This window comes from Pyxicephalus adspersus, chromosome 3 (genome assembly GCF_032062135.1).
Source record: "Pyxicephalus adspersus chromosome 3, UCB_Pads_2.0, whole genome shotgun sequence".
Taxonomy (NCBI): Eukaryota; Metazoa; Chordata; class Amphibia; order Anura; family Pyxicephalidae; genus Pyxicephalus; species Pyxicephalus adspersus.
In genome coordinates, this window is record NC_092860.1 from 56035670 (window position 1) to 56063419 (window position 27750).

The 27750-nt window shown below is 39.1% G+C and overlaps 1 protein-coding gene across 1 annotated transcript; it reads right to left on the bottom strand.

Annotated features, from left to right (window-relative positions):
* Nucleotides 1–11076: 11076 nt before the first annotated feature.
* Nucleotides 11077–27380, bottom strand: RNF126 (ring finger protein 126). Its single transcript, XM_072404776.1, has 9 exons — nt 27253–27380; nt 22880–22935; nt 22189–22246; nt 21872–22110; nt 20737–20805; nt 15993–16062; nt 15760–15853; nt 14140–14255; nt 11077–12610 (listed from the first exon to the last, which is right to left on the bottom strand). Exons 1-9 carry the CDS (start codon nt 27325–27327, stop codon nt 12455–12457), a joined length of 933 nt encoding a protein of 310 aa, XP_072260877.1. The 5' UTR covers nt 27328–27380; the 3' UTR covers nt 11077–12454.
* Nucleotides 27381–27750: the final 370 nt, after the last annotated feature.

Consider the following 27750-nt stretch of genomic DNA (forward strand, 5'->3'; position numbering starts at 1 on the left):
GGTAACTTTAGCGAACTCTGTAGTCTTAAAATAAAAATAGTTATAAAAACATGTGACTACAGAAAGGACATACTTTGTTTTTACTGCAACAAAGGCTTCCTCCTTGCAATCTCCATTCCATATAGAGCTGTACATGCCTGAAACAATTAACTGTCCTGACCATGGTGGTGGAGATATGACACAAGCTTTTTTGCTGATGCTGTAAGTCCCATTGATGGAGCATGATTGCCAGCTAGAGTTCACCTATTTGGTCTTGGTGAATGCCAACAGTAGAGATCATTGGCATTTATTTTAAACACCCTGATTACCACATTTGCTTCAATTGCCAGTTTTCAAATGCGGAAATTATGGATACAACTGAATTGGCAAGTACACTACTTTTGTTTATGGATAATTTAGGTGAATGTGATCAGCACATTAGGGTATAGTGATCCAAACACTAGATACCACTGTACAAAATGTAATTAGATTTTTTATAAATATGACATTATCACTGTGACAATACAAGAACAAAGCAGCATTCTGGTATTTGATATGCAGCTTAGTGCATTGTGCTGGACAAGCTTGCTCTGTAAACCCATTTCTTTCTAGGATGTCAGGTAGTTTTAATGCAAGACTCTGTTTCATTTTATAAACTGTTCAAAAGCATCAATGGTGTAAACCAGTCTTTAACGTAATGTTTGACTAATCACTACTTGCTATACAATGAGCTGGATAAATAAGATTCATTAGATATAAATTGATATGTATGTAATATGTTTTTTTTTTAAGATGGGAAAAACTGAAAAGGTAAATCAGGCAAAAACAAAAATAGTATGCATCTTTGCAAACTCTTTAGCTTTCATGTCTACAATAATCCTGATTTATGCAAATTGTTCTCTCTCTGGGCTATATAGGAACATTGTGCATACTTTTTTCGATGGCCAGTGTCTTCAAATGCCACTGCTTCTCCATAAGTTCTACAAGTACTAAACTTTGCTGGGTGTGCTGAACACCTATTTACCCCATCGCAAATACTGGCAGATGGACAATCAGTAGCAGTAGTAGGATTAGGTGCAAGATAAACATGCAACCAACTATAAAATGGGGCTAGCATTCGGTTGTCCTGCTCAGTTACTGCCCAGTCTCATGTACACAACCCTGATGGCCCCTGCTGGAGAAAGAAGTGCTGGTAATGTTATCACTTCAGACAGAACATTTCTAGAGAAAAGCTATGCATTTGTGACGTTAAAAAAATTACTGGTGATACTTTGGAAATGGAAGAGGAAGGTGGTAGGTAGCAATACTGGGAAAAGAATTAGTTAGGGCATATTTAAATGAAACTTCACTTATGAAAAATAAGACACCACTGGTGGGTATTTGTAATAGTTTGAATCAGCCTCCCTTAACCTTTTTATTCCAGTGGACCCCTTCAAAAAAATTTTAGGTCTTGGAAACTCCTACTGAATTTATATTCTCATATTCAATTTTTTTCCTCTCCTCCACCTCTGTCCACCCCCACTCTCCTTTTCTCTCTATCCATGATCCCCATCTTTACCTCTGCCATCATTCTCCTCTCCCCTCTTCCCAATTACTGGATCCCTGGCCACCTCTTTGTGCTTCTTCTCTACTTCCATCTATGCACAATTTTCTTCGCCCTGATCATCCCTAATTTAACTTGCTAGACCGAGCAATTATTTAACATACAAAAAAACTAACTTTATTTCTTCCATTAAATGCTGTACATTTAGGGGGGTTATATTGCATCAACAAGGCCTCTCAGATGCAGAAATTTTAAAAGGAAGAAAGGTGGTTCCAGATGTACTATTCTTCAAAAGCACAAAGAATCTGGAAGAGTTCAAAATGCAGTCATCAGGTATTACCCACCTGAGACATTACAAACAGACATTTGGCCACAGAAAACCCCTGCTAGGGCCATATTGGGATATGTACATGTAGTCTATGTTTTATCTGCGTTGCTATGCGCAGTTATGTAAAACCTTTTCTATTACTTGCATATTTTTTACTTTTTATTCTTCTTGACAACTGCTTTGTTACATGTTTTTTATTGAAATGTTTTTTTTTTTTGTGTGTAAAACCCAATGAAAATATGGAAACCTAAAAAATGCAGTCATCAGATAAGAAAACTAAAACTGCAGTAGATATAAAGACCCACCATACTGACTTCCCATCACAATCAGAAGGATGTGGAGCAATATCATCAGCTTACACTTAGCAGAAGCCAGTGGCAGCCTGGTATTCTTCTACAGTAAGGAGAGACCTAGTCTTTGCTTTAGAGGATAGTTTCAACAGAATATTTCAAATAATGCAAATGAAATAGACAAAAATGATGGGACTCTTAACCCAAGTTGTTGTACAACCTTTATAAGCAATCAATGCAAACACGGTTTTTTAGTGGGACTTCTAGACTTGTCAACAGGTTGTTTGTTTGGGATGAGTAAGCCTGTTGGTATGGCCTGCAACTAAGCTTCCTGACAGTGGCTAGTATGCTTTGCTCCAGAATATCTTGATGGAATAAATACCTTTAACTATATATAAAAAACAACCCAATATAACATGTAAAATAGGAAGACAAAATAAAAACAGGGAAAATGTGGCACAAATATGACACGAAGGATTAAAAGTCAATAGCTATACAATACTAATGGGATGGACATATGAAAGAAGAAAGGAGAAGGTCCTAGAGTATTCCAGTATGGGTTAGGAAGGGTCCAAGTGGCATCTGTAGTTTGTTAAGTCCAGGACCATCTTCTACTAAAACCAAGTTGAGTTACATGACCAGACCCATGAATACTAGTGGTTAAATCTTCCATCAACATTATTTCATTACCCTAAAGTCTAAATCATGAACCAAAGAGAAGATGGGAGACTTCCAAAATAGTGATGCATGCCCTGGAACAGGGGTGTCCAAACTTTTTGCAAAGAGGGCCATATTTGGTGAAGTGAAAATGTGTGGGGGCCGACCATTCAGCATGTATTCAGGGTTGGTGTGGGCGTGGTCTGAACGGGTCCCGCACAGCACACGCCCACCAGGGTGACGTGAGGGATTCCCCGGTGCACGGAGTCTGGTGTCAGTGCAGGCTCCGTGCAGAGCACTTTCTTGGAATCAGAGTGGGCCTGGTCCGTGCAGCTCCTGCACAGCTTACGCCCACTATATTGACGTAGGGGATTCCCTGTGCACACATGGGGACTCCGGTCCTGTCGATTATGTAGCAGGCTGATTGCAAATAGATTTTTGTACGCGTGTATTTTATACTGTGGTCGACAGTGCTGGCGGGCTGCATATTATTGATTTTATGACAAAGGCTGCAGCCTGGTGAAAATCTGAATGCGGGCCGCAATTGGCCCCCGGGCCAGACTTTGGATATGTCTGCCCTAGATTATAGTCTTGAAACTTAATTGTCCTCCTTAAAGTTGAAGCAATAGAGCCCCAAAACATATCCTAGCCTCCTCCAGTTTTTACTGTAATTATGGTCCTCCTTTCTTTTAAGTCTCATCTGTCCAAAGAACATTCTACTAGAAGCACGGTCTTGTTAATATGCATTTTAGCAAATTTAATTCTGATTTTTTTCTTTTCCCATAGTGAAGCCCTTCTGTCCCTTTTTTCACTCAAAATGCAACAGATATTGTGATTAGACACTGATCGACCTTGCCCAAGGGATTCAACTTGGAAGTTGTACTTGGCTTTTTGTTAAATATCTTTCTGTGCATTCTGGGGTTCTGCTTTCTGCCACATCTAAGGAGGTTGGCCATTGGCCCATGGAACTTATACTTCCTTTACTATTAGCAACTGTTGTAAAAAGGAATGTCAAGCTGCTTGGAGATGATGTTAAAGCTTTTGCCTTGAACATGCTTGTCTAAGCCAATTAGAAAGACAATTCTGCACAACTCCTTCCTTTTGCTTTATCTGGTCCATATTCAGTGTGGAATGCACAACTAAACTTTTCCCCATTTAAGCAGGCCGAAAAAACGCATTGCAGAAACAGAGATGTGTGATAATAATTAAAAGGAAACAGCTGGTTAAAACAAAAAAATCTCGCCAAACCAATTATTTATGATCTTTTTTTTGTAGGGGTATGCCCAACTGGATCCAAGCCCTTTAGGAATACGCTCTGTAGAATTGCACATATAATTTGCTTTTCTTGAGGACATATTAAAGACATGCATAGTATACAATGTAATCACTTTTCAGGGGCACAATGTGCTGTCAGAGTTCCAAGAAATCTGTTCTACTTATTCATTATGCAACATCACCAGGTTAGGAATCCTAAATTCTGCAGCAGTACAACCCTCACACATGCAGGAAAAATCAAAGAGAACAAGGACTCTTGGCAGAGCTTGTATAGGTGCTAAACACTATCCATATGCTATACTTTTTTTATTCCTGATGTGCCTCGAAATTTTGCACACTGCTGTATATCCATGTTTTGCATCACGAACAATGCAAACATGCAGGTAAATAAGGCTAAGTAACAACAAAGTTGCTAGAGACAACAGATCATTCCATCCTGAGAAACTTGTTCAGCTAGCTACCTCTCTTAGAAGTAGGGACTAAAATATAGGTTAACAGAAACTTAAACAGATTGAATAGACATTTACCAAATTGTTTTACCAGTGAAAAGCAAAAAACAAATGAGTAGATCAGTTCTGCATTTGCTAAAAATGTTATTGGCCCAAAAATACACAACTAATATAGCCCCCACATCTGATCAAGAACTGAAAAGCAGCAATATATAACATTTTTGTTTTAAGGCGTAGTTATTGTTTAAGTTTTAGGCCACAGTCTTGGGTAAAGCAATGCATTCAATATTCTGCAACAGATGTTTGCAGCAGCTTTCTTGAGGCTTGAAGTTAAAGTGCTCTTCATCTACCATATGGAACTACAAGATTTTGTTAAAACAAGCTGTTAGCAGGCTTCTAACAAGCTTTAAGCTGTCTAATGCTAGATTTAGCTCCTAATCATACAGTATTAAAGAAAAATGTACAGATAAATATGTAGCTTTAGCTAGTAAAATCAGAGTAATATAGGAAAGGGTCAAAGGCAGACACTGATCTTTGACTGGTATTAATATATTGCATACTATTAGAGCCCTCACTCTTCTTTCTTTACAATCCTAAACTGAATGATACATGTATAATAACAGAATAATATTAGTGACTTAAGATGTGCTCAGAAACTATACTTTCTTTTAGGATAATGCTTTTAAAGTGAATGTAATTCCACTGCTGGCACTCAGGGTTTCACCACAATATGCAAAAACACTGAACATATTTAGACTTTATTGAAAACTTCCCAGTAACCCCCTCCGCAGCCACCACTGTGACAATAGTGATGTCACTTCTCATACCTTTGTGGACAAGGTATTATTTGCTTACAAGTCCTTGGCCCTGTTCATTGGCTGAGGGGAAATGATGTTGTAGGCATGAGCATAGGTACAACTACATCGCCATCTCGTTGCATCTCAGTATGCACAAAAAGAAAGTACTAACAGGCAGGTAGAAGGAACTAAAAAACATCTATTTATAAATGTACATTCATAGATTTCAGATTATATAGTTTAGGGAGTCCTAGGAGAACTTAGCCATCAAAAGATGCTAAAAGAATTGCAGCCTCTGGCAGCAAAATAGTTAAGACCCAACTGCTACAGTTTGTAATCCCAATTAAAATTTTATTTTCTTCATACAGAACCACATTTTTAGTCATGAAGTGCTCTAAGTCAACAAAAATACTACTACTACTACTACTACTACTACCTTACTACTAAAAAAAAAAAAAAAATACAAAACTTTTAGTTTAAAAAAAAAGGCAGTAATACTATGCCAGAGGTAGATGACAGAAGGGGGCAAATGAGACACAAGTAATGATTAGGATAGCACTGCTTAATAATTCCTGATTCATTTTGTACAGTAATTTTACCTGCCAAACAATTTGCAGGTCTCTACAGCTAGATGGAGAAACTTTACTACAGTACTAGCACAGCTTAGGTAACCCCACCCCAAGGTTGCTGAATGCCAGGTTAAGCAGCAGCAGGCTGTTATGGTCCTCCCTGCTCTTCTGATCAGCATTTTACCTTGCAGTTGATTGGCTGTATGCAGCAGAGCCTCAGTGGTACCTGGAGCCTCTCACTGTCTTGCAGCCAGGGGATCACAGACAATTGATATGAAGACAAAATTTAAATACTTACACTAGCTGTTTTATGACAATTTCTGAATTAACACTTTTTTGTGCAAAAAGGCACAAAGATCAGAAAGACAAAAGCAAAGACTAACAGGAATGCAGTAAAGGTGCTTTCTCATAAGTATACAAATAAGTATACATAAGTATACAAAATTTATACCGCCAAAGAGGTCTTTAGGGACAAACAGGCAAGTATTAAAACTGTCAAAGTTTAAATGATAAAAATAAAAAAGCAGAATATTTGCTATTCTCCTAATAAAAACCTGTTTGTAAAGCAAAAAAAAATATATATATACACATACACAATTTAACAGATACTAAATTATAATTATATGGATGGTATCAGAACCCTAGATTATATCAAAAGATTATTATATTATCCCTTTTTTCTTGGTGGTACAAATGCCACTCAGATTTGAGTCAACTGGAACCATCCATGTAAGTATATATCATTTTTTTAATCTTTCAAAAACAGTCTTAATTTGCTATAGTCTATATTAAAACCTCTTTATGATTTGTATAATTTATTCTCCATATATTTTTTAAATAAATGGTTTAGCTGTTCCTTTACTTACCTGTATGTATCTAAACTTTTCTTCATAGTAGAAATCATACTTGCACATTTTTAAGAAGTAGGACAAAACAAACTACCAGCACAGTTGCCCCAATTTAGTTTATATCATAAGGAGTAGGCACATTTAATGTGAAATGTATTAAAGTTCTCCAGGTGTTGTCATTCTGCTGTTTATGCCCTTGGAATAAATAAATGATTGAGCAGAGTTCCAGGAGCAGAGTACTTTGCACGCCAGGATTAGGCAAGGTCTAGGACACTAGTGTTGCCCCTGTTGCATTATATGGAAAAACTAAGCACTTACTTGAGGCAGCAGTTTCTAATGAAACTTAGCAGAACTGTATTAAATAAGGATTTATTTTTTTCTAGCAGAGGGTTAGATTTGTGTATTAAATACTGTGGTGGGGGCCATGAATTCTGCAGACTTGCAGACTGTGAACTAAATCTGGACAAGGACAAAAGGGGAGACAATCTAGAAATTGGGGGTCTAATTAAAAAGGGTGGATGCCACTTTACAGTCTGTGTTGAACAATGCAGTGCTTGCACCACATAGGCCATGCCAAAAAGTTTAGACTTTTATGTGCATATTTGTAAAGCAGCATGATGGCGAAGTGGCTAGAACTTTCCCTTTACAATGTGAGGGCCATTCCTGAATCCTAACCAGCATATAGTGTATATATTTAGATGAAAGTAATATTAAATTGCAAAGGACAGTTAGGAATGTGAACTTGTAAACACTGCTTCATCATTTGGATTTTGTCATTTCACAGAATATTCTTTTTTTCCTCTTTTCTAATATTTGTTGCTTTATAGGCACTAATATAAAATTAAGGGTACATTAGGTAGACAACTTTAATTTGCTTTCTTATTCATTGAGGGACATGGGGCATACTGAAGCAGCCCAAACAAGGGGTGAGCAAAACAGCAATTGGTAACAGGCCTAACAAAGAGGTCTGCTTGAATAGATTGTTGGATTATGTAAAAATACATTATTGGAATTCAATAAATTTTATAATCGTAACCCAAGTAGATTTGTTTTCTGAAACTGAATTTGAAATGAAAACAGTACAATTGTAGACAAAATATAGTTCAGATATACTTAATACTACCTCCATGGTCATTATCTGTGAAATACTATGATATGGTTAATTTTACTATTCCATTTAACTTTAAAATAATAAAATTTTTGCTGACTTGAATACCAAATATTTGCATTAGACTCCACAGTCCCAGTGTAAACTGAAGATCAGGTGGCAGCGTTGCAAACCTGGGAAACAAACGCTTAAAAGCACTGATCCTGGAGGCCATTTGGCTAGCAACATGATAGACACCTTGCTCTAAGCCAGGGGTGGGCAAACTTTTTGGCTCAGGGGCCACAATGGAATCTAAAATTTGGCAGGGGGTCTGGATCCAGGATTAGATGGATGGAGCGCCAAGACGGGTGTCACTGAATGTGATGTCATAATGATATAACCCCGCCCACTCTACCATCGCAGATCTAAGCCTGTGATGGGAGAGTTGGCGGGTCGTTCCGCCCATTTTTCTGAGACCAGGATTTGTACAGGAAACATGGTCCGCGGCTCTGGCCAGTGTGGCCTTCCAGTGGGGTGCTTCTCCTGACCTCGCTCGGGGGTGCACCGGCCAGAGCCGCAGATCTAGCGGAGCCGCTGAAGTAGAGAGAGTTCAGCGGGCCGGATAAAAATGCCTAACGGGCCATATATGGTCTGGGGGCCATAGTTTGCCCATACCTGCTCTAAACTCTTGAACAGAGTAGGAAGACAATGGTCTCTGAAAAATAATGACAAGAACAGACATCCAGCCATTGACAGTGTTGGGGGGGTGTCAAAGATAGTAATGATAAACCTTGCCTCATTGAAAGGTTTATTATGTTCTGTCTTCCTAAAGGAATGGTATTCAAATAAAGCAATTGTTTATTTTTACATTTTATATGTAAGCCTATGTTGGCAGAGATCATTGAGCAACCACGAAGTTCCAAGGTTGGTTATGGTTGTTGTGAAAACGGAACTACCTCTTTTCAGTAAACTTGAACTGTAAAAAACATTGTAGATTTGGTATATGTGCAAACTTTCACTGATGTATCTGCAGAATGCTCAAGAAACTTCTGGATATGTGAAGCAGGCACCACCGTCTTCCATGGCCGACAGGTTGATAAGCTCACTCTCAGTAAGTCTGCACATGCACAGGCACATGCACAAGTCTGCACATGCACAGTATATCCCTGCACATGCACAGGCAACCTGTCCAAGCTCCCTTCACAAGGCTGTGAAGTGGTAAGGACAGACAGGGACTGGTGATGAGTCAGTTCCTGGCTTGTCAATTTAGATACAGAATAAACAGAATTTAGATAGACAGAAAAAACAAGATCAAATTTCATAAATTGGGCTTTAAGACAAAGTATGGTATGTGTATAATCCTGTTCCCAAGCAGTACATACACATACCTTTATTTACAATATTCTTCCCAGGTTCAGGTACACTTTAAAGCTAAATATGGCCAGATTCAGAGGCGAAACACACTCTTTACTAAAGCTCCTATGAAAATAGTTCAATGCTAAGGGTAGGTGTTCCAATCTTTATACAAAAAGAACGCAGAAATGGTGTAAAAGGGCAGATGGTAGCACAGGGGAAATCAAGGCCAGAGACCGCAGAGCTAGAAGACACAGTCTGATCTTCCATTTAAAGTGTAGCTGAAACAGGCTCTTTAAATGTAAACATAATTGCAAAACAATGACTTTGTTGAAAGACTATTCAAGCATTAACAATTCTGCATCAAACTTTCTACAGCAGCTATACTCTGAATCCGCAGCGCGAAGGCAACGTAATGCTTTTGTGGCTGCCAGAGATAACTAGGGAAAGGCTCAGAGAGAAATAGGCCAAACAACACCCACAGGAGCCATAGATGACCCAGAGTTGGAAATCGTGTCAGTGCATAAAATGTTGGAGTCCATCAAAATTTGCTACAAACAGTAGACATTTTGCTGGGGACACCTGGAAAGTTGAACTGTTTGTAGCACCTCTTGATAGACTCCAGCATTTTATGTGCTGACAATCTCAATCAACAATTGCTACAAAAAGTTAAACTTTCCAACTGTCCTCAGCAAAATGTCCACCGCCTTGTGGCTATGATTAGATACGTTGCAGCTGCAATAAAAAATAAGCTCAAGATACAGCCTCATGATAGGTGGTGGCTTTCAGTGCTCATAAAACCTAGGCAGATGGTATCTAGCAGACCACACTCAAAACTGGATGATAGAGCAGCTGCAGGGGCTGGCAGCAGTAGAACTGGGGCGATGCTGACTGGAAAGAAAAAAAAGCCATAAAGTGCATGCACAAAATATTCCGCCCAGCAGAATAACAAACATCAGCACCCACCTTCATTGGCAAATATCAGTGAACAAAGAAAAACCCAAAAAAGGTACACAGTAAACTGCCATTGACCAAAGTTTAAAAATTACTTTTAGCATGACTGGTGTTCTGATCTGCCACTTTTACTTTTGAATCACTGTATCCAAGATCAGGTTTTCAACTTATTACATAAAAAGTTACCGGAATACTTGTTCTAGGCATTAAAAACTACTGAAGCCTAAAGATCAGCATCATATCTAGGCAACTAACATTCTTTAGAATTAATGCAATGGCAACTTTCATAATCTCTTGGTGTAAGTCCATTTTAAATCAGAAGAGCCAAAAAAGACGCCCATTTTCCCTAATAGTAAAGGGTGGGTATTCCAAGGCCGGTCTACATTTTTATGTTTGGCAAAAGTCCAGTCTTTCTGCAGAAAAGCAGGATTCCTGAAAGTTTAAAGCTTCCCGTGTCCCTCAATTGATAAAAAAAAAAAAAAAATGTTGCCGTTTTTATATAATGTGGGAGGAAGAGGGGCTGGGTGTATGTTCTAAACGTAATAAATGTTGGTGTTCAGACAAGAATCATCATCAATAGATAAAAATCCCACATAACATTTCTTTTTCAGTAATAACTTACCTTATTATTATATCTTACAACACAGCAACAAATCATGTACAGTTGGCCCTACTCAGTGAGTAGTTTTACGAAATGGAGAGAATTGACACTGGAGAAGTTTAAACTACAGATAGCAAGCTGACTTTACCACCATCAATTTGCAGGGCTTACTTAGAAAAGAAGCACCTTTATTACTAGCTAAATATGGTTTAGAAAAAGCTGCTCAATGTGTAGAATAGAAATGTCAAAAGCTCTGAACTTTTTCCCCCCATACCTAAAATGAAATTGTATGCTTCAACTTCTGGCATAAAAGAGAAAAAAAAAAAAGCAAACATTCTTCATATAATCCAGCATAAAATATTTTCTGTATGTACACACAATAAATATGAAAGTTTGTGCAATGGTTAACAAAACCAAGTTACTTTCCGCAATTGTAGAAAGCCATTGAAAACGGAAAAGAAAAACTAAAAATATAAAATGAACTATTATTGACCTGTGCTACATGAGGAGATAATTAGCACCAGACTTTTGGAAAGAAGAAAAAATAGTTTTTCATACACTATCTCAGGAGAAATATGGTTCCAAACTTCAAGTTCCAAGAGTTGATAGAAATCTGCTATTCATCTATGTAATTGTGTCACAATGAGACTATATACCTGGCTCTTAGAACAAATAGGCTGCCAAAAATGAGGAGCAGAACCTGCCACACACATTACTCTGAGCTTCTCCTATTAGCTATATAGGTTTGCTCACAGCAAATCTGTAGCCCAAAATTTAACTTCACATACAGTACTGACAAATTGGAAAAAAAAAAAAGTGTGTAGAAATACTAGGACTAGCTAAGACAAACTTAAAAAAAAAAAATCGTTTACCAAGACAATATGCAAACAACGATTTCTGACAAGATTATAAAAAAACATGCTTCCCTGGTAAAATGTATGATCCTTTGCCTTTATTACCTTCTAAATCAATGACCCTGAATGGGTATGCTCACTAATTGTCACAGGTAGCTTCTTTCAAGTATATGATTGAAACCTCTGAAACCAAAATACGAGTTTTATATTCAGTCAATTAGCATATTTTTTCCCCACAAACCAAATACGAGCTTTATATTCAGACAATTAGCATATTTTTTCCCACAATTAAATTAGAAAGGCAGCCTTCATCATATCTTCGTGAGCTTTGCTTTATAGAAAATCGGCCAAGGAACTGGAACCCACAAGATAGTTAAGGCTGGCACTGTGTGTCATAGTTATGGCACATTCTACACACACTTTACTAAGGAAGACACATCCTCCAAATATTATGCAGTCACTGCTCACACCAGGAGCAGCATCAATCTTACATGTTTAATTTAGAGTTTAAAAACTTCAAAGCATTAAAAAATAAAAATGATAAAAAGGAGTTACCGCACCTCTAAATTTTAAAAGAGGAAACCCAAACCCCTCACAAGGGGGACAAAAAAAAAAAAAAAAAAATCTCACACCCACACAGTCTCTCCCATATTAGATGGTCACACTTTGGTTACCAGCTGCTTCGACTCATTTAGGAGGAAGAGATATCCAGACTCAACCCCTGCCCCCCCCAAAAGCCTTAAAGTCTTTTTAGGAACCCCTGTGCATTGTTCCCTTCGGCTCTGAAAGCAGTGGTGACAAAGCAGTAGGCGAGAGGGCGGCATGAGGTGCAGGTGCACTGCAACTGCTACCTCACCCAATTTCAGCTGCTCAGGAATTGTTGGCAGAGTTATTTTCTTCAGTAGGGGAGGTGGAGGATGAAGAAGAAGCAGATGATGCAGAAAAATTCATGTCTGAAAGTCCTGGGGGGTTGGTAGCAGTGTTCTGACCACTCAGACTTTTCCTACATACAGGACATGTATCATGCTGTAAGAGAAGGAAACAGAGCACACAATTTTAATTGCCAAATCTTCAATGCTGAGGGTCATTACACAATGTAGCTCTGGTAACAGAAGAGGTCTAAAGCTTATTAAAATTAAAAAATAGTGGTCACAGGGACAGCAAAAAAATAACTCCTAAAAGTTTAGAAATTCTTCCAAAAAAGTATTGCCAGGAAAAAAAAAACACACACACTTCCATAGCACTACAGAACACAATAGTGTAATCAGAAGAAAAAAAAGTAAGATTGGTTGGGGACCATTGAGATTTACATTGTTAGAAGTGTTAGATTAGATAGGTTAGCTAATATAGATGGGAGTCAATCATAATATAGATTTCAGCTCTCATTTTAAATCTGCACAGACACATTGACTGATTTCTTTACCCTAAATGTTTAACCACCCTAGCGCTATTCCAGAGTGTGACTCGTGGTGTATTTTACTTGCAAAAAGCGGTAATCCCGAGTCACACTCAGGGGCGCTAAAAACAATAAAAAACCCCACTTACCTTGTTCCTTTGGCGTCCTCCGGCGTCCTGTTCGTCCGTCCTGGGGCAGCGTCCTCCTTCTTTAATCAGCTCCCAGCGACTGCAGAGACGTTCTCCGGGGTTTCCCGGTGACGTCGGTGCATGCGTCGGTTCGTGCGGGAGGTGCAGCGGGAAATTCAAATAGTTTTGTATTGGATTCAATACAAAATACCTGTTTTGAGTCCAATACAAATAAATCTTTATATTTAAAGTTTATTTTTACATTTATTAAATATTAGGACATTTATTTTCAGTGAGTTACCGTATTTTTTGCAGTATAAGACGCACTTTTTCTTCCCTAAAACTGGGGGGAAAAGTTGTTGCGTCTTAAACGACAAATACCGTGTGATAAAATAATTAAAATAATATACTCACCCGATACCCGATCCTGCGTGTGTCTCTGGCAGCAGCAGCGTCTGTCTCCGCTTCTCTCTGGCAGCAGTACGTGTCTTCTCCTGTCTGTAAAGCAGAGCGAAAGAAGCCGGCACAGCGCCACCTGCTGTTCCCTGTCCTAACTGCCGTACAGTGGGGAAAAAAAGCACAGAGTGATCAGAAGGGGAATTTGAATGACACAGAGTGATCAGAAAGGAATTTTGAATGACACAGAGTGATCAGAAAGGGAACTTGAAAGGCATAGAGTGATCAGAAAGGGAATTTGAATGGCACATGAGTGATCAGAAGGGGAATAAGAATTTATTCAGAATTATAGGCCTACAATGTAAAATAAATTTCCATGCAAAACAATAATGCTTTTCGCATGAAAATACGGACAGAATTAGACCGCTAGGGGGGTTAAAAATCATCTATAGTGTGGTTTACCATATAAATGCGCTACAACACTGAACAACAGATGCTGTATACATGCTACAAAATTTGCTTCCCAAAAGATCTAAATTCTGATGTATAAACAGACATCTTACATAATCATTAGGCCAGTTTTTGTGAAAGATTACAAGGAAAGGAGAAGCGAGAGCTTCCAAATAAATACTGACCTGCTCTAACCAGGGGATGATGCAGTCATTGTGAAATAAGTGATTGCAAGGTAGTTGTCGTACACTTTCACCAACTGTATAGTCTTCTTTACATACAGGACACTCTAATCCAGAACCTGGTGCAGGAGACAACATGAACTGTCAGAATGATCAAACGTATGTAGGAAAGAACACATACATTTTCCGGAGTGAATAAATGATTTGTATTGTTAAATCCCATATTAGCTTTTGGTAAAGGAGAATGGTTTGCTAATATTGTAGCGCTTATTCACACCCACTCACAGCTGTATGTTGAAATAATGCATATGTTAATGAACATGTTACTACAACATATTACATCATTGTGGGGACACTTCAATGTAATTAGGCAGCACTACTCAACACATGACGCACTAAACTGCATTGCTCCGTTTTGGGAAAATAGCAGGTGTCCAATTTTTTCCCATTTTAATGCTCTGGCAGCCTGGTAATCTAAACGGACTGCCTTAACATAAGATACATTTCCTAATCACATTAACGTGCAAAAACACCAGGCCAGACAGGTGTGCACATTCCTTAAAGTAATAGCAAATAGAAGTACCCATGGCTACAGATAGGCATACATCACAGGTTACTGCCAATACTACTAATACAGCCACAGTTGACTGATCTTGAGGCTTCACTCAAAGTTACACCAGTGTTTGTGCCATCTTACTTCCAACTCTACAATGACAAAGCAGTAGACAAATCAATCTAAAAACCAGAGGATTCAGCAAATCAAATAGTTTTCAGGCATATCACAACTATTCCTAAATAGTAGTGCAAAGTCATTCAGACCAGTGGTCAGCAACCTTTTTGGTTCCACCGACCACTAATACCACTGGCTCCTGACCACGCATGCGCAGGGAGCTGGTTGTCACCCAAAGGGGGAGAAACCTTCCCCATAGTGACATCATGATTACATTACCCCACCCACTCTCTCATTGCAGATCTGAGCCTGCAATGGGAGAGTGAGTGGGTTGTGTCCAGGGCTACAGTGCGCCCACTTCCCAGAGCCCAGGAACTGTATGGGGGACATGGTCCGCACCTCTGGCTGGTGCCTCCCCCCCAGCGGCGTCCTTCTCCTGACCCTGCTCGGGGGTGCACCGGACAGAGCCGCGGACCCCCAAACTTTTCTCGCGGACCACTTGTTGGCCACCGCTGATCCTGACCATGAACAAGCTCAAGAATCATGAAATTTGCCATATAGGAGACAATTTAGCCAGCAATAAACATACAAGTAAAGAAGGTAAACGTGTTGTCAAAAATATATTTCAGTGGCAAAACTTTGTTTTAAAATACAAGCTTTCAAAGCTTAAGTTTCCTTTTCAGAGATATTTATATANTCATTCAGGCTAGAGCTTGTATTAATATGTTTAGTTAGCCACTAAAAATATATCTATTTACCATTATTTTTGCTTTCTCTATTCGTGTATTGGTAGATTAGAAAAACACTCAGGAGGCATACATTAACCTAAAGTATCTGACAATCGCACCAACTTGGCTCATCACCTAATCTATTTTATTACATTTAAAATGTGGTATAATATCTGTATTTCTGGGCAAATTAACCTAAAATGCATATACAAATCATATACTCACCCACATGATCCTCTTTTATCTGAATTGTTGGAAGGGCTTGGATCTTCTCGTTATCTGCAGGTGGAGGGCCGGTGTTTTCAAATTGGTTAAGTAACTATGAGAAATAAAACAGAGGATACCTTCATAAGAATAATCAATAAATTCTAAACACAAAAATTTCCAAATCAGTCATATTTCTCAACTTTTTTCCCAGTTCAGATCACATCTATTCACTGCAAAGAAATAAAGAATACCTGTGTGATTATTGTATCAAGTCCATTAGCTCCCCAAGCATAATCCATTGGATTGGAATGAAGAACCCCCCTATGTGAGAAAAATATAAATAAAAATTAAAAGAAAAAACACAATGTTTCAAGGAGATATAGTAGAGCAGGTACAGCAAAAAAACCTTTATTTCATGGATTCTGTCTGGGGAGGTTTACTGAAACCAGGACACCATTACAGAAACAAAAATAAATGTTACAGTTGCAATTAGAACAGGAGAAGCGGGAGAATTTCCAACCAATACCCCCACTTTGAGTGGATGTTGATGTAGATGTAACCATATTTTTTGCCGTATAAGACGCACTTTTTCTTCCCCAAAACTGGGGGGGAAAGTTGGTGCGTCTTATACGACAAATGTGTTATAAAATAATTAAAATAAGATACTCACCCGATACCCGATCCTGCGTGTGTCTCTTCTCTGGCTGCAGCGTGTGTCTCCTCCTGGCTGCAGTGCAGAGCGAAAGAAGCCGGCACAGCGCCCCCTGCTGATCCCTGCCCTAACTGCCGTACAGTGGAAAAAAAGGTGAGAACGGCACAGAGTGATGAGAAGGGGAATTTTAATGGCAGAGTGATCAGAAGGGGAATTTAAATGGCACATGAGTGATCAGAAGGAGAATACGGTATGAATGGCACATGAGTGATCAGAAGGGGAATAATCTTTCAGAATATTTTTTTTCTTGATTTTCCTCCTTTAAAATTGGGTGAGTCTTATATTCCGGAGCCTCTTATACGGCGAAAAATATGGTACTTCCTTCAAATCATCTCTCTATCTCAGTTTCCAAAAATCCAGTTACTAAGAAAACATTACTTACATTATTATAAAATGCTCATAATTGTCCATACAACTCTTTCATAATATGTGGTAAGATAATGAACAAAACAAAAAGGCAGAAGAGACAGGCACCAACTCCAAGGGAATCCTTTGTATATTAGTAATTGGTTTAAAAAAGTAAAAGGGATAGAAATTTTTTTTTAAACCCTTTACTCATATACAAAGGTTTCTCTTGGAGTTGGTGCCGGTCTTTGCTGTCTTTTCGTTTTGTTTGTTATCCTAACACATCTTATAAAAGAGTTGTATGGACAATTATAAGCATCTTATAACAATGTTTTCTTTGTAACTCTGGATTTTTTGGAAACTGATATAGATATATATATACACACACAACACACACACACACACACACAAGCACTGACCAGATGATTATTATCTATAGATCTCCCTGTATGTCCTGAAGAAGCAGACATCAGCTCCGCGAAACACGTTGACAGCTTGAACATCATATGTGGTGCCCATGCAGGAGATATTGACCAATGCGGTATATGTTTTTATGTAGTGATGATTTTTGTTAATCTGTATTTAAATAAAAGTTTTTAAAATCTTAGCTAAAATCCTGGCTAACATATTGAATACATTTTTGGATTTATTAATACACAAGGACCATCTGGGCTTTGTTCCTGGTAGACAAGCCCCTGCCTGTACGTAGAAAATTACTGGTTTAATTCACCTGGCACATCAGCGTAACATCCCTAGTATGCCTCTGTCACTGGACATTCATAAAACATTTGACTCCATTTCTTGGCATTATCTGCTTTATGCATTGTCCAAATGGGGCTTTAAAAGTCAGTTTCTCTCTTGGATAAAGGCGTTGTACCCCGGTAGCGAGAGTCCGATATATGTCGTACTACTCTTTTATATTCCCAATTCAACGAGGCACACGCCAAGGGTGCCCTCTTTCACCTTTACTTTTTGTTTTGGCCTTGGAGCCGCTAGCCCAAATAATTTGTTCTAATTCTAACATTCATGGGTAGGAAATCTATCATCAGGTGTATAAACTAAACTTATTCGAGGTCGACATCTTACTTTTACTAACACAACCTACAATTAGTTTGCCTAATCTAATCGCAACACTGCATAGTTTTGCTACCATTTTGGGTCTGCAGATTAATGAGACCAAGTCTACCGCCCTTAATATAACTCTGCCACAGTCATTGGTGAACACAATCAAACACTCTTTAATTTAATTGGGCTTCGCGAAAGCTGGAATATCTAGGGATCTATGTGATGGATACATATGGAACTCTATATTTATCTAACTTCCAACCGGACCATCCCCTGTGAGGGTACCGCCAGTATATTTAAAGACTTTACAGAAAGCAGTTTATTTTATATGGGTTGGCAAGAAAGCAAGGGTAGCGCAGAAATCTATGTTTTTTCACAGCAGGCATGGAGGTCTGGGGGTCCTGCATTTTGCTAAATATTATCAGGTCTCTCGCATAACCCCAATACCGTCTTTATATGCTGGGACGAAAGCCCCTCACTGTTGTGCGATCCATTGGATATCTGTGCATTTCCATGGCTCTCCGCCAAAATGCATTCCCCACATATGAGCCCTCATCTTAAGCATGTGTTGAGTGTTTGGGACTCTGTGAGATATTCCAGCGGTCTAATGTCACCATCTCTACCTTTGCTCCCTATATCACATAATCCACTGTTCCTTCCTGGACATGAATCACCAGGCCATTTGCTTGGTGGATGTCTCATAATTTCACAGTACTGTACTCATTGCTTACCCGAAATGGTATCATGAGCTGGGAGCACATAAAAGTTTCTTGTGAGGCCCCTGGTAGGGAATATTTCTGCCATCTTCAACTCAGGCACTGGATCCAATCCTTGTTAGACTGGAGGGTGGCTTTATCAGGTTTATCTGTTGTGGAGCAGATCTGTTTTCAGACTCCCCTATCGCCACATTTGATCTCTACAATTTATGCAGAATAGAACAAATTGCGGTCTCCAAGAGATCCATAAATATGTGACTGATTGGGAGAAGGATCTTACTTGCTCCAAGACAGATGAAGCATGGAATTATTGCTTGGTGCAAAACTAGCTCCCTGCTCCATTAATAATGTAACCATTGAGTCTGCTTACAAGGTGATGACTAGATGGTATATGGTAACGGCACACCTAAAACTTTGCCACAACCGTATCTGGATCCTGTATCAGGGGCTGCCAGGAACTGGGTACGCTTATGCATGTCTGGTGGACCTGCTCCTTTGTAATCAGATTCTGGGGTCGGGTCTTTCACCTGTTGAATAAAGCGTTTCCAGTACATATACCCAAGGATCCATGGCTGGCACGGTTACATTTCAAACCACGGAATCTTTCCAGGGCTCAATTTAAGTTGTGTTCGCACATTCTTATGGCTGCTAAACAAATGATAGCAATGACTGGAAGAAACAATTTATTCCATTTCATGAAGTCAAACTTAGAGTTGATAATATGTGCATAAATTAAAAATTGTCTAGTACAGGGGTCGGCAAACTCCGGCCTTTAGGCCAGATACGGCCTAGCCGGTAGTTTGTTGCGGCCCAACACCCCCTGGCCGATCCGGCCTAATCCTGGCTAGCAACCCGCAGCTCTGGAGCCACGATTGGCCAGGGGGCTTTAGGCCAGGACAAACTAGCAGAGCCGCCTCTTGCTGTGGCTCCCCTATTTACCACGGCTGGCATGCACACTTCCGCCGCTGGGGTTAATAGGGAACGCCCCCTGAAGCGAAATCCATCTCCTCCGGAGGAGAGGGATTCCCCTTCAGTGGGCGTTCCTGTTGGGGGGTGGAGCGATTAGGCACGAAACGGGAGAGAGTCCCCCCTAGTGTGCTCCTGCCCACCCCTGAAATGGCCTAGTGGCCACAAAAGTTTGTCGACTTCTGGTCTAGTACATTTACCGATACTCATTCTAAGTATATGCTGGTTGGGGAACCCTGGACCCAATTTTTGGTACCAAACTTAAACACTTTGTTACTGACTATTTTTATGTTGTTGTTTAAGGCTAAATATTGATATTGCATCTGGTGTTCAGGTTTTTGTTCATGGTGACCTCCCCTTCCCTTTTTTCTCTTTGGTATTACCCTATATTTGCTTTTTTCCTTTGTACTGTATAAAAGATATGTATATGGATGCTGTTGTTAACTTGGAAAAATTCTAATAAAAATTTATTGAACATAAATAAAAAGTTTTTATAAATTTTACAATGTAAGTTGGAATAGAATCGGCCCTAAAAGTTCCAATTGTATATGTTTTTCCTTGTTTTGACAAATTCCTAATCTAACAAGGTTTTTCATTTACATCCTGCCTACTAACACACATGAAAGCGTATTACATTTAAGGCATGTCTTTGGTTATAAAATTATGTTATGGTTGAAAACTTGTTCTAATTAATTATGCTATCAAATGGCTGATCACAGATGAAACAGCCCCCAGGGATAAAAAGGTTTAGCTGCCCTTAAAGGTCTCCATTCCACCTCCCACTCTGTGATTTCACAGTGCAAGAAGAAGACCAATTACCTCAAAGCTCTTCAATTGCTTTGCCCTTCAGAAAGACTCTTGTACTGTAGCAGAACTGATTGTATATTGATGTTGCTTCTCCCTCCCCAGTCCCAATTTAAAATACAAGGACTGTATTCTGCTATTACCAGTTCAAATTCAGAGCTGCATTAATGTGGATATTTTTTTACTTCCTGGAGTTCATGTTGATACTAAGCATATAAATAGTCAAGAAACATTACCTACCAGTATGCAAACAAATCTTAAATCCTGACAGATCAATTCATTTTGGTATCAACTTATTCAGATATCCCATACTCATCTGCACAGCATTACTGCTGATAAGATAATGCTGATAAGACAACACTAACACAGGACAGTTACCAGACTCACCATGGCCCCAGTCCCAAGTTTGGCATTGCTGTGGGTGCTATGATCCCATTTACCAACTGCTGAATGATCCTATTAAAAAGAAAGATATATGACTAATAGAAAAAAGGAATGAACAAATTTCACTATTGGCAAACAGCAATATAAAAATACTGGTCTAGTTTTTTTTTTAAATTATAATTTTTAGTGATAAATAATTAAATACTCACACCTCAGAAATGCAAAATAATGTAGTACTCCTAATTAAAAGAAGTCTTGTAACAGTAAAATCTGTAGGCTGCCATTAACTGTTTTATTTGATTTACTGACCTGATCTAGGAAGTATTTTTCAAGGACTAGGTAAAAGCATATTTAGGTTTATTCCTTTTGCTATTCTAACAGTACATGTGCATGGAGAATGTTGTAAACTACAGGCTCACAATCGAAAAGCCGGCCATCAATAAACTGTTTTTTTCAGTTTCCCGTCATGAATTTCGTATCGCATTTTCAATACAGGGACTGCAGTACACTGTTTGACCACTTCATCATTTCAAGATGTGAAAGTTTTCACAGATGCAATCTAAGGATTTCTAGAGAGCTGTAACATGAGAAATGGTGCAATAAAAGCATGCAGAATCCTTTATATAAACATGTTAGATTTTCTTGACTGCTCCCAATCTTGCTGCTATCCCATCTTTCAGCAGATACATTTTTTGTTCAAATATGAGACATTATCTTTAAACATACCCAACAAAAGTTGGGTGCATATACACACAATAGTTTTTTTTGGACTTGGTATTAAGTCAAATGTCACTAACCCATCCCCACACCCAACTCTTTTAAACTATACCTAAATTCAAAATTTTTGCTTTACATACATATAAGGGTAGACGACCCTTTTATTTAAAGTGAAAAAATTTTTGTTAAGTGTTTTTTTTTAAGCGCAACACCAAAAAAAAAAAAAAAAAAAGAAGAAGATGCAACACTGCAGCAACGCCCCCTTAATTCTCGATCGTCTATGTCATCAAGAATGAATGGGAGTGCAGAGCCTCCCAGGATACCTACATCACGCATCCCAGGAGGCTTTTGGCTGCTCCTTTTGCACATGGCAGAGCATGGGTTAATTTTGGGTTTACTTCCGCTTTAAGCTCCTTCTCACCCTTCCAATGTTGGCACACCCTCGTGCCTTCCTGCAGAACGCCTTGTACTCAATCTGGCACGTGGCTGTCTTGCACCATATCTCTGCCGTGACTGTTGTTCTCTTCTGTTTTCCCCTTCTCTGCTTTCTTCACTTGGCCCACTTGTTCCAAAGATGGGGAAATCTAGGCCTTCGTTGAATATTCCAAAAGTAACTTGACCATAACCAGGAGGTAATGTGAAGTGGGTGGATTCCAAGTTCTTAAGACAAAAAAAAAAAAAGAGATTGGAAATGCATGAGGGAGACACACACACACACACACGTTATTGCATACTTACCTCAAAGGGATGTCTATTTTGATCTGTCCCAGAAGTGGTGCTTGAATTTTCTGTGTTCCTATAAATGCAAGATGTACAATTTATCATGTTCAGATAAAAAACAAACAAAAAAAAAAAACACACACACACACCGTCTCTTACAATGGTATCTACCCAGTTTTAAAATCGAGTTATTAGTTCCAAAAAGGTCAGTAGTCAGAATCACAAAGTCAGTGACACAAAAGGTAATATAGCCAAAAATAGGCATACCAGCCAGAGAACTAGCATTTTGCATATAGGGACATTAGGTAGTATACTGCAAGCTATATCACATGTCTTGAGTTTCTAAAATACTAGGAAGTACTTTAAGTATTATTAATGGAAAATGACACCCATTTAGCTGTAGGTGGCCTACCAGTACTTCCAATTGTTGGTTAGAGACTTGGACAAAACCATTAACCTAAACCTGCCTGGAGGAGAATGTGGGGTTTCCAGTGATAACATTCTGAAAATGCTTGTTTCTCGTGTTCAATACCTAACTATTGACTGACAAGTACTCGGTAATCAAAGTCAAGCTTTTAAACTTTAGCACTAAAGCCACATAATTACCATTACAATCAGGTAACAAGGTATGGAAAAGTCTAACAAGGGCAGCCTTGTGTGTGATTCCTTTAAATTTTTGTAGGATGTAAACATGAAGTTGTTGATTTACCTTAATTCAGGAAGCTCTTCAATGAACCCCGATTCACACCTGGGGCAAGTGTATTCCTACAATGAAAATAAAAAAAGCACATTAAAATGTAAAAAAACAAAAACAAAAAAACACTGAAAAAAAGAAAACACAGTTATAAGGTAAAAAAATATACAAAACTATTTTTAATCTAGTACTGGCATTTCATTGTAGAGCAATGCTTTTCTTCCCTGTAAAAGTGGTACTGCAGTCCATTTAGGAAAAAATAAATTGTTGAGCAGCATTAAAAGTCATTACAGCTGCCACCGCCACACACATACAAATGTACTAAACAAACCAAGTTACCAGTTGAACCTACTAGCTCAGTCCACTTTGTGATGCAACAATTGGCACAGACAAGTAAACCTGGGGGCTGTCCAAACCTAGCTTAACCAACCAAACCACAGAAGGTCAAAAAAGCCTTATGCTTTGTACCATATCAAAATAATGTAAGGATGCAGGAATACTAGCCTAAATTCTGCAAGATATGTAAGGTACTTAGTGCTACAACACAGACTAAAACATCATTGCAAAAAAAAATCATGTGCAAGTCATATAGGAGGTATTACACCATGGTGCAGAAGGAAGGTCACCTAGGTACAATACAAGTTGTGTTAAAGGTCTGTTGTTTAACGGTAACTTCCCAGCCAAATAACACTGCTCAAAATCAGGATGGTAACGTCCACAACAATTTGGGTTTAGTTCTTAAGGTTATAACAAGGTAGACTTTTTAATGAAAGCATCAGTGGATTTAGTTTGTGCTTGCTCAAGAATGATTCCCTAGTCAGTAAGAGGCTTGTAACTCGAACCATGCCTTGGTGATGACTCCTTAGGACAAACTCAATGTTTATTGCCCTGTGATGGAAGATGGTCCTGAAAGGAGGCCATATTGGAAGTGAATGGTAGTCAGCTTTTATTCCTCAAGATAAGAAAAGGAACAGATGGTCTTTCAAAAAAGTGGCAACAAAGTCTTTCAAGTAGGTATTCCAGAGGCTATCATTGTGGAAGATTGTACAGAAGCCTTTGGGAAAGTTCAGTCTTTTTTTCAAAAACGTAAGAACAAAGGCTGCAACAACTTTCAGACCCAGACAAGATCTTCAAAAACAAGATGCATCTAGTCCTTCAGATAGATGTTTTAGAATTTACCTCCAAAATATTTCTTGTAGAAATAGTGTTAAGCATCCCTAGAACAATTCCTGTCATCTCAAATATATAAAAACTACTCGTGCAGCAGAGTCCAGGCTACAACATTAACACTACACTCAGTGTCAACAAACAAAATTATTTCTACGCTGTCATTTCCAGCTTCCAACCAATGCAGCCTTTTTTAAACAATTGAGTCCCTCCTAAACCCACCTGCTCCCCCCTACAACTACCTTCTCTGCCGAAGACATTTCTACCTACTTTAACCTCCTGAACTGTTCATTTCTGTCTGGATTTATGTCTAAAAGCAGTACATTGTCTTTCATGAAAATTTATTTTACCGTCTAATATAATAGTATGAATATAATAAAGTTTGAAACACAAAAGCATGTCAAAATAATAAATAAAAAGTTTTTTTTATAAATTAAAAAAATGTAAAAAATCTGACATGATTTTGTTTTCCAAACTTTATTGTACTCATACTATTATATTATACTGTAAAATACAATTTCATGAAAGACAATGTACTGCTTTTAGACATATAAATCCAGTGTATTGCATTCAACACAGTTTTTTTGTATTGAATAAAATACAAAATAATTTGAAATTCCCGCCGCACCCCTAGCGACAGACGCGGCCAGAGGACAGGCAGGACGCCGGTGGCACCAGATAAGTCTGGTCCTTTTTTAGCTATCCCGAGTGTAGCTCGGAGTTACCGCTTTCAGATTGTTTTTTTTTTTTTTTTTTACGGCCAGGGAGAATAGATAAAATTGTCTGATTCAGAGATGTCTGCTCACTGTGCCACTCCAACCATACCCACCCCTTCCATCTTTAAGTCATCCCTGACCTTCTTCAGCCATGTAAAGCTGCGTACACACGTCAGATTTTTATGTATGTACAGCACCGTTCATGCACCGTGTAGTCCTTTGTCGTTGGAAAGGATCGTGAAAGATCCTTTCCAACGACAAAAATCGCACGCGTGTACGCAGCTTTACTCTGGATGAAGTCTCCTCTCATAATCTCCATCTACTATCTGTCTGCTTGACACAATTCTCTCTGATCTACTCCATTGCCCAACTTCCTGATGCCAACAGGACAGGACAGGAAGCAAGAGGAAATCTCTCATAATAGTGATGAAAAATATCCCAAACATGGCACAGACCGTTCTAAAACCATGAGAAAGTTTGATCTTATTCTTTGTAGCTGAAGTCTGATGTAACAAAAACCCTGTCAAAATATTTGCTCCAAACAACTGTACTTTTACCTTCCTGGGTAGGTATATTGTGTGACAAAAGGCTGTGACAAGTTAAAAGGATATACAGCACCACATGACAACATGTTGAGACAACATGACTAAACACAAGTAGTCACAAAATTAGTTCAGATCTGTTACCACAGCAAACAACAGATAAGAACACAAACATATTAACCTAGTGTTCATAACCTATACATTACTATAGCTATTCAACATAACATGTATTAGGCTTTCATTCATAATCCTTAGGCTATATACACATCAGATGATTCTCGTACGATAAACGCTCTTAGACAAGAATCTGGCTTATGTACAGCGCTAGTCCAACATCTTTCATGAATTCATCCATGCAGATCCACAAACAATAGTAATATAAGTGAAGGAGAAAGAGTGCAGTGAGGTGCCGCTCCATTGTTTATGCATCTTTCAGTCTTTTGCCGTTGGAATAGTGAATGATCCTTTCCAACGACAAAAAACTAATGCATGTAGCCAGGCCTTAAGCTGCGTACACACGGCAAATTTTTCTCGCCCGATAATCGGTATCGGCCAATTATCGGGCGAAAATCTGCCGTGTGTACAGTCGGTCACACACACGCAGGATCGGGTATCGGGTGAGTATAATATTTTAATTATTTTTTTTAACACATTTGTCGTATAGGACGCACTAACTTTTCCCCCTAAGTTTTGGGGAAGAAAAAGTGCGTCTTATATGGCAAAAAATACGGTATATATATATATATATAAAATTGTATGTATGTTCCACCATCACTCGAAATCCCATGGAGGCATTTCAATCAAACTTGCCATACATATGACTAAGACTCATGTGAGTGCACCTGTCATCTTTGTACAGCGCTGTGCTATATGTCAGAGCTATATTTGGATGAAACGCATGGAGACATTTTAACCAAACTTGCTATGTTCCACCATCACTAGGAAACACATCATCAAACTTGCTATACATATGACTGAGACTCATGTGAATGCACCAGCTGATCTTTGTACAGCACTGTGCTATATGTCAGAGCTATGTGTGTATGTCATCACTAGGAAATGCATGGAGACATTTCAACAAAAAATGCACCAGCTGATCTTTGTACAGCACTGTGCTATATGTCAGAGCTATGTGTGTATGTCATCACTAGGAAATGCATGGAGACATTTCAACAAAACTTGCTAGACATATGACTGAGACTCATGTGAGTGCCCCTGTCATCTTTGTACAGTGCTGTGCTATATGTCAGAGCTATATTTGGATGTATGTAGGTGTGTATGTCATCACTAGGAAACATTTCAACCAAACTTGCTTTGCTTGGAAAATGTCAAAAGGTATGATTGCAACTGTGTATGTGTTGCTCAGCACAGTCTGCTTTTTGCGTATACTTTTACAAACTTTTTTTGAACTATAAGTTTGCAATAAATAAATACCCGGGCAACCCCAGGTAATCAGCTATTGTTTTAATAAATACAATCTATTGCTGCAGAAGGTTTCAGACATAGCACAGGCATATGATCCTCTATCATACAATCCAGACCTAAAGTGCAGAATGTAAATGACATGTAACAAGCCCCTGCTTCAACAGCTATTATTAATATTTTGCACGATCAAAAATGAGCTGTAAATGTTTCTGGCAGAACAGATTCCAGAGATATACAATGCTAAGAATGCCGTACAACATGCAGCAGACAGGCCTTATCGGGGGGCTGCATCACCCGGTCGCACATGGTGCCAGAGCAGGCAGTAACCATGGCGGTGTGCTGGGTATAGAGAAGCCATATGCGCCTCAATGCTGACACACTGGCTGTCACCATCCCCCACCTTCTGCCATGACACTTGACAGCCGGTGCGGTAGCTGTTGCCATGGTGTTCTTCCTCTCTCCGCAAAGCCCTGAAACTCTAAACGGCAAAGCACGCAGCGTTCTTTTCCCTACTTCAGCATCTCCCCACCCGTCTCACCGGCAGACGAGGGCTTATCTCGGCCGAACAGTTATGACAGAAGTACCGCCCGGCCTCCGGTAGAGCCTCCGCCATTTTCCGCTGCCTTGGAGATGACGCGCCGAAACGTCAATACGCTGCGACTGGTTGACGGCGAGAGAGAGGGACCAAACGTGACCGAGTTGTATTTGATTAGTGAGGGGGTCAGGCTTGGGGCAAGGTGTGTTGAAGGGTAATTAATGTGCTTGGGTCAAGTGGTTTAATTACGTTGTGTATGTTAAAGGAGAGCTTTAGTCTGGCGGTAAAATAAGTAGCACATAGGCTCGTCATTTTCTGCTAATATATTACAGACTGGAATGGCTGCTATTGCTTTGGCGCAGTAACAATTTACATGTTTGTGCTGCTGGAAAAGCCTGCATGGGTACTGAATGGCACCACATGGAGCGTGCGTGAGGGCATAGGTGCAAAGCCGCCCTGAAGCTTCTGTTCTTGGTATAGAGACTTCTAAGAACAATTATT

Coding starts and splice junctions, on each gene's coding strand:
- RNF126 (XM_072404776.1), bottom strand. CDS start 27,327: ATGGCGGAGGCTCTACCGGAGGCCGGGCGGTACTTCTGTCATAACTGT. Junction 22,111..22,188: donor AAAATAGACATCCCTTTGAG/GTAAGTATGCAA, acceptor TTTTGTCTTAAG/AACTTGGAATCCACCCACTT. Junction 16,063..20,736: donor AACTTGGGACTGGGGCCATG/GTGAGTCTGGTA, acceptor TTTCTCACATAG/GGGGGTTCTTCATTCCAATC.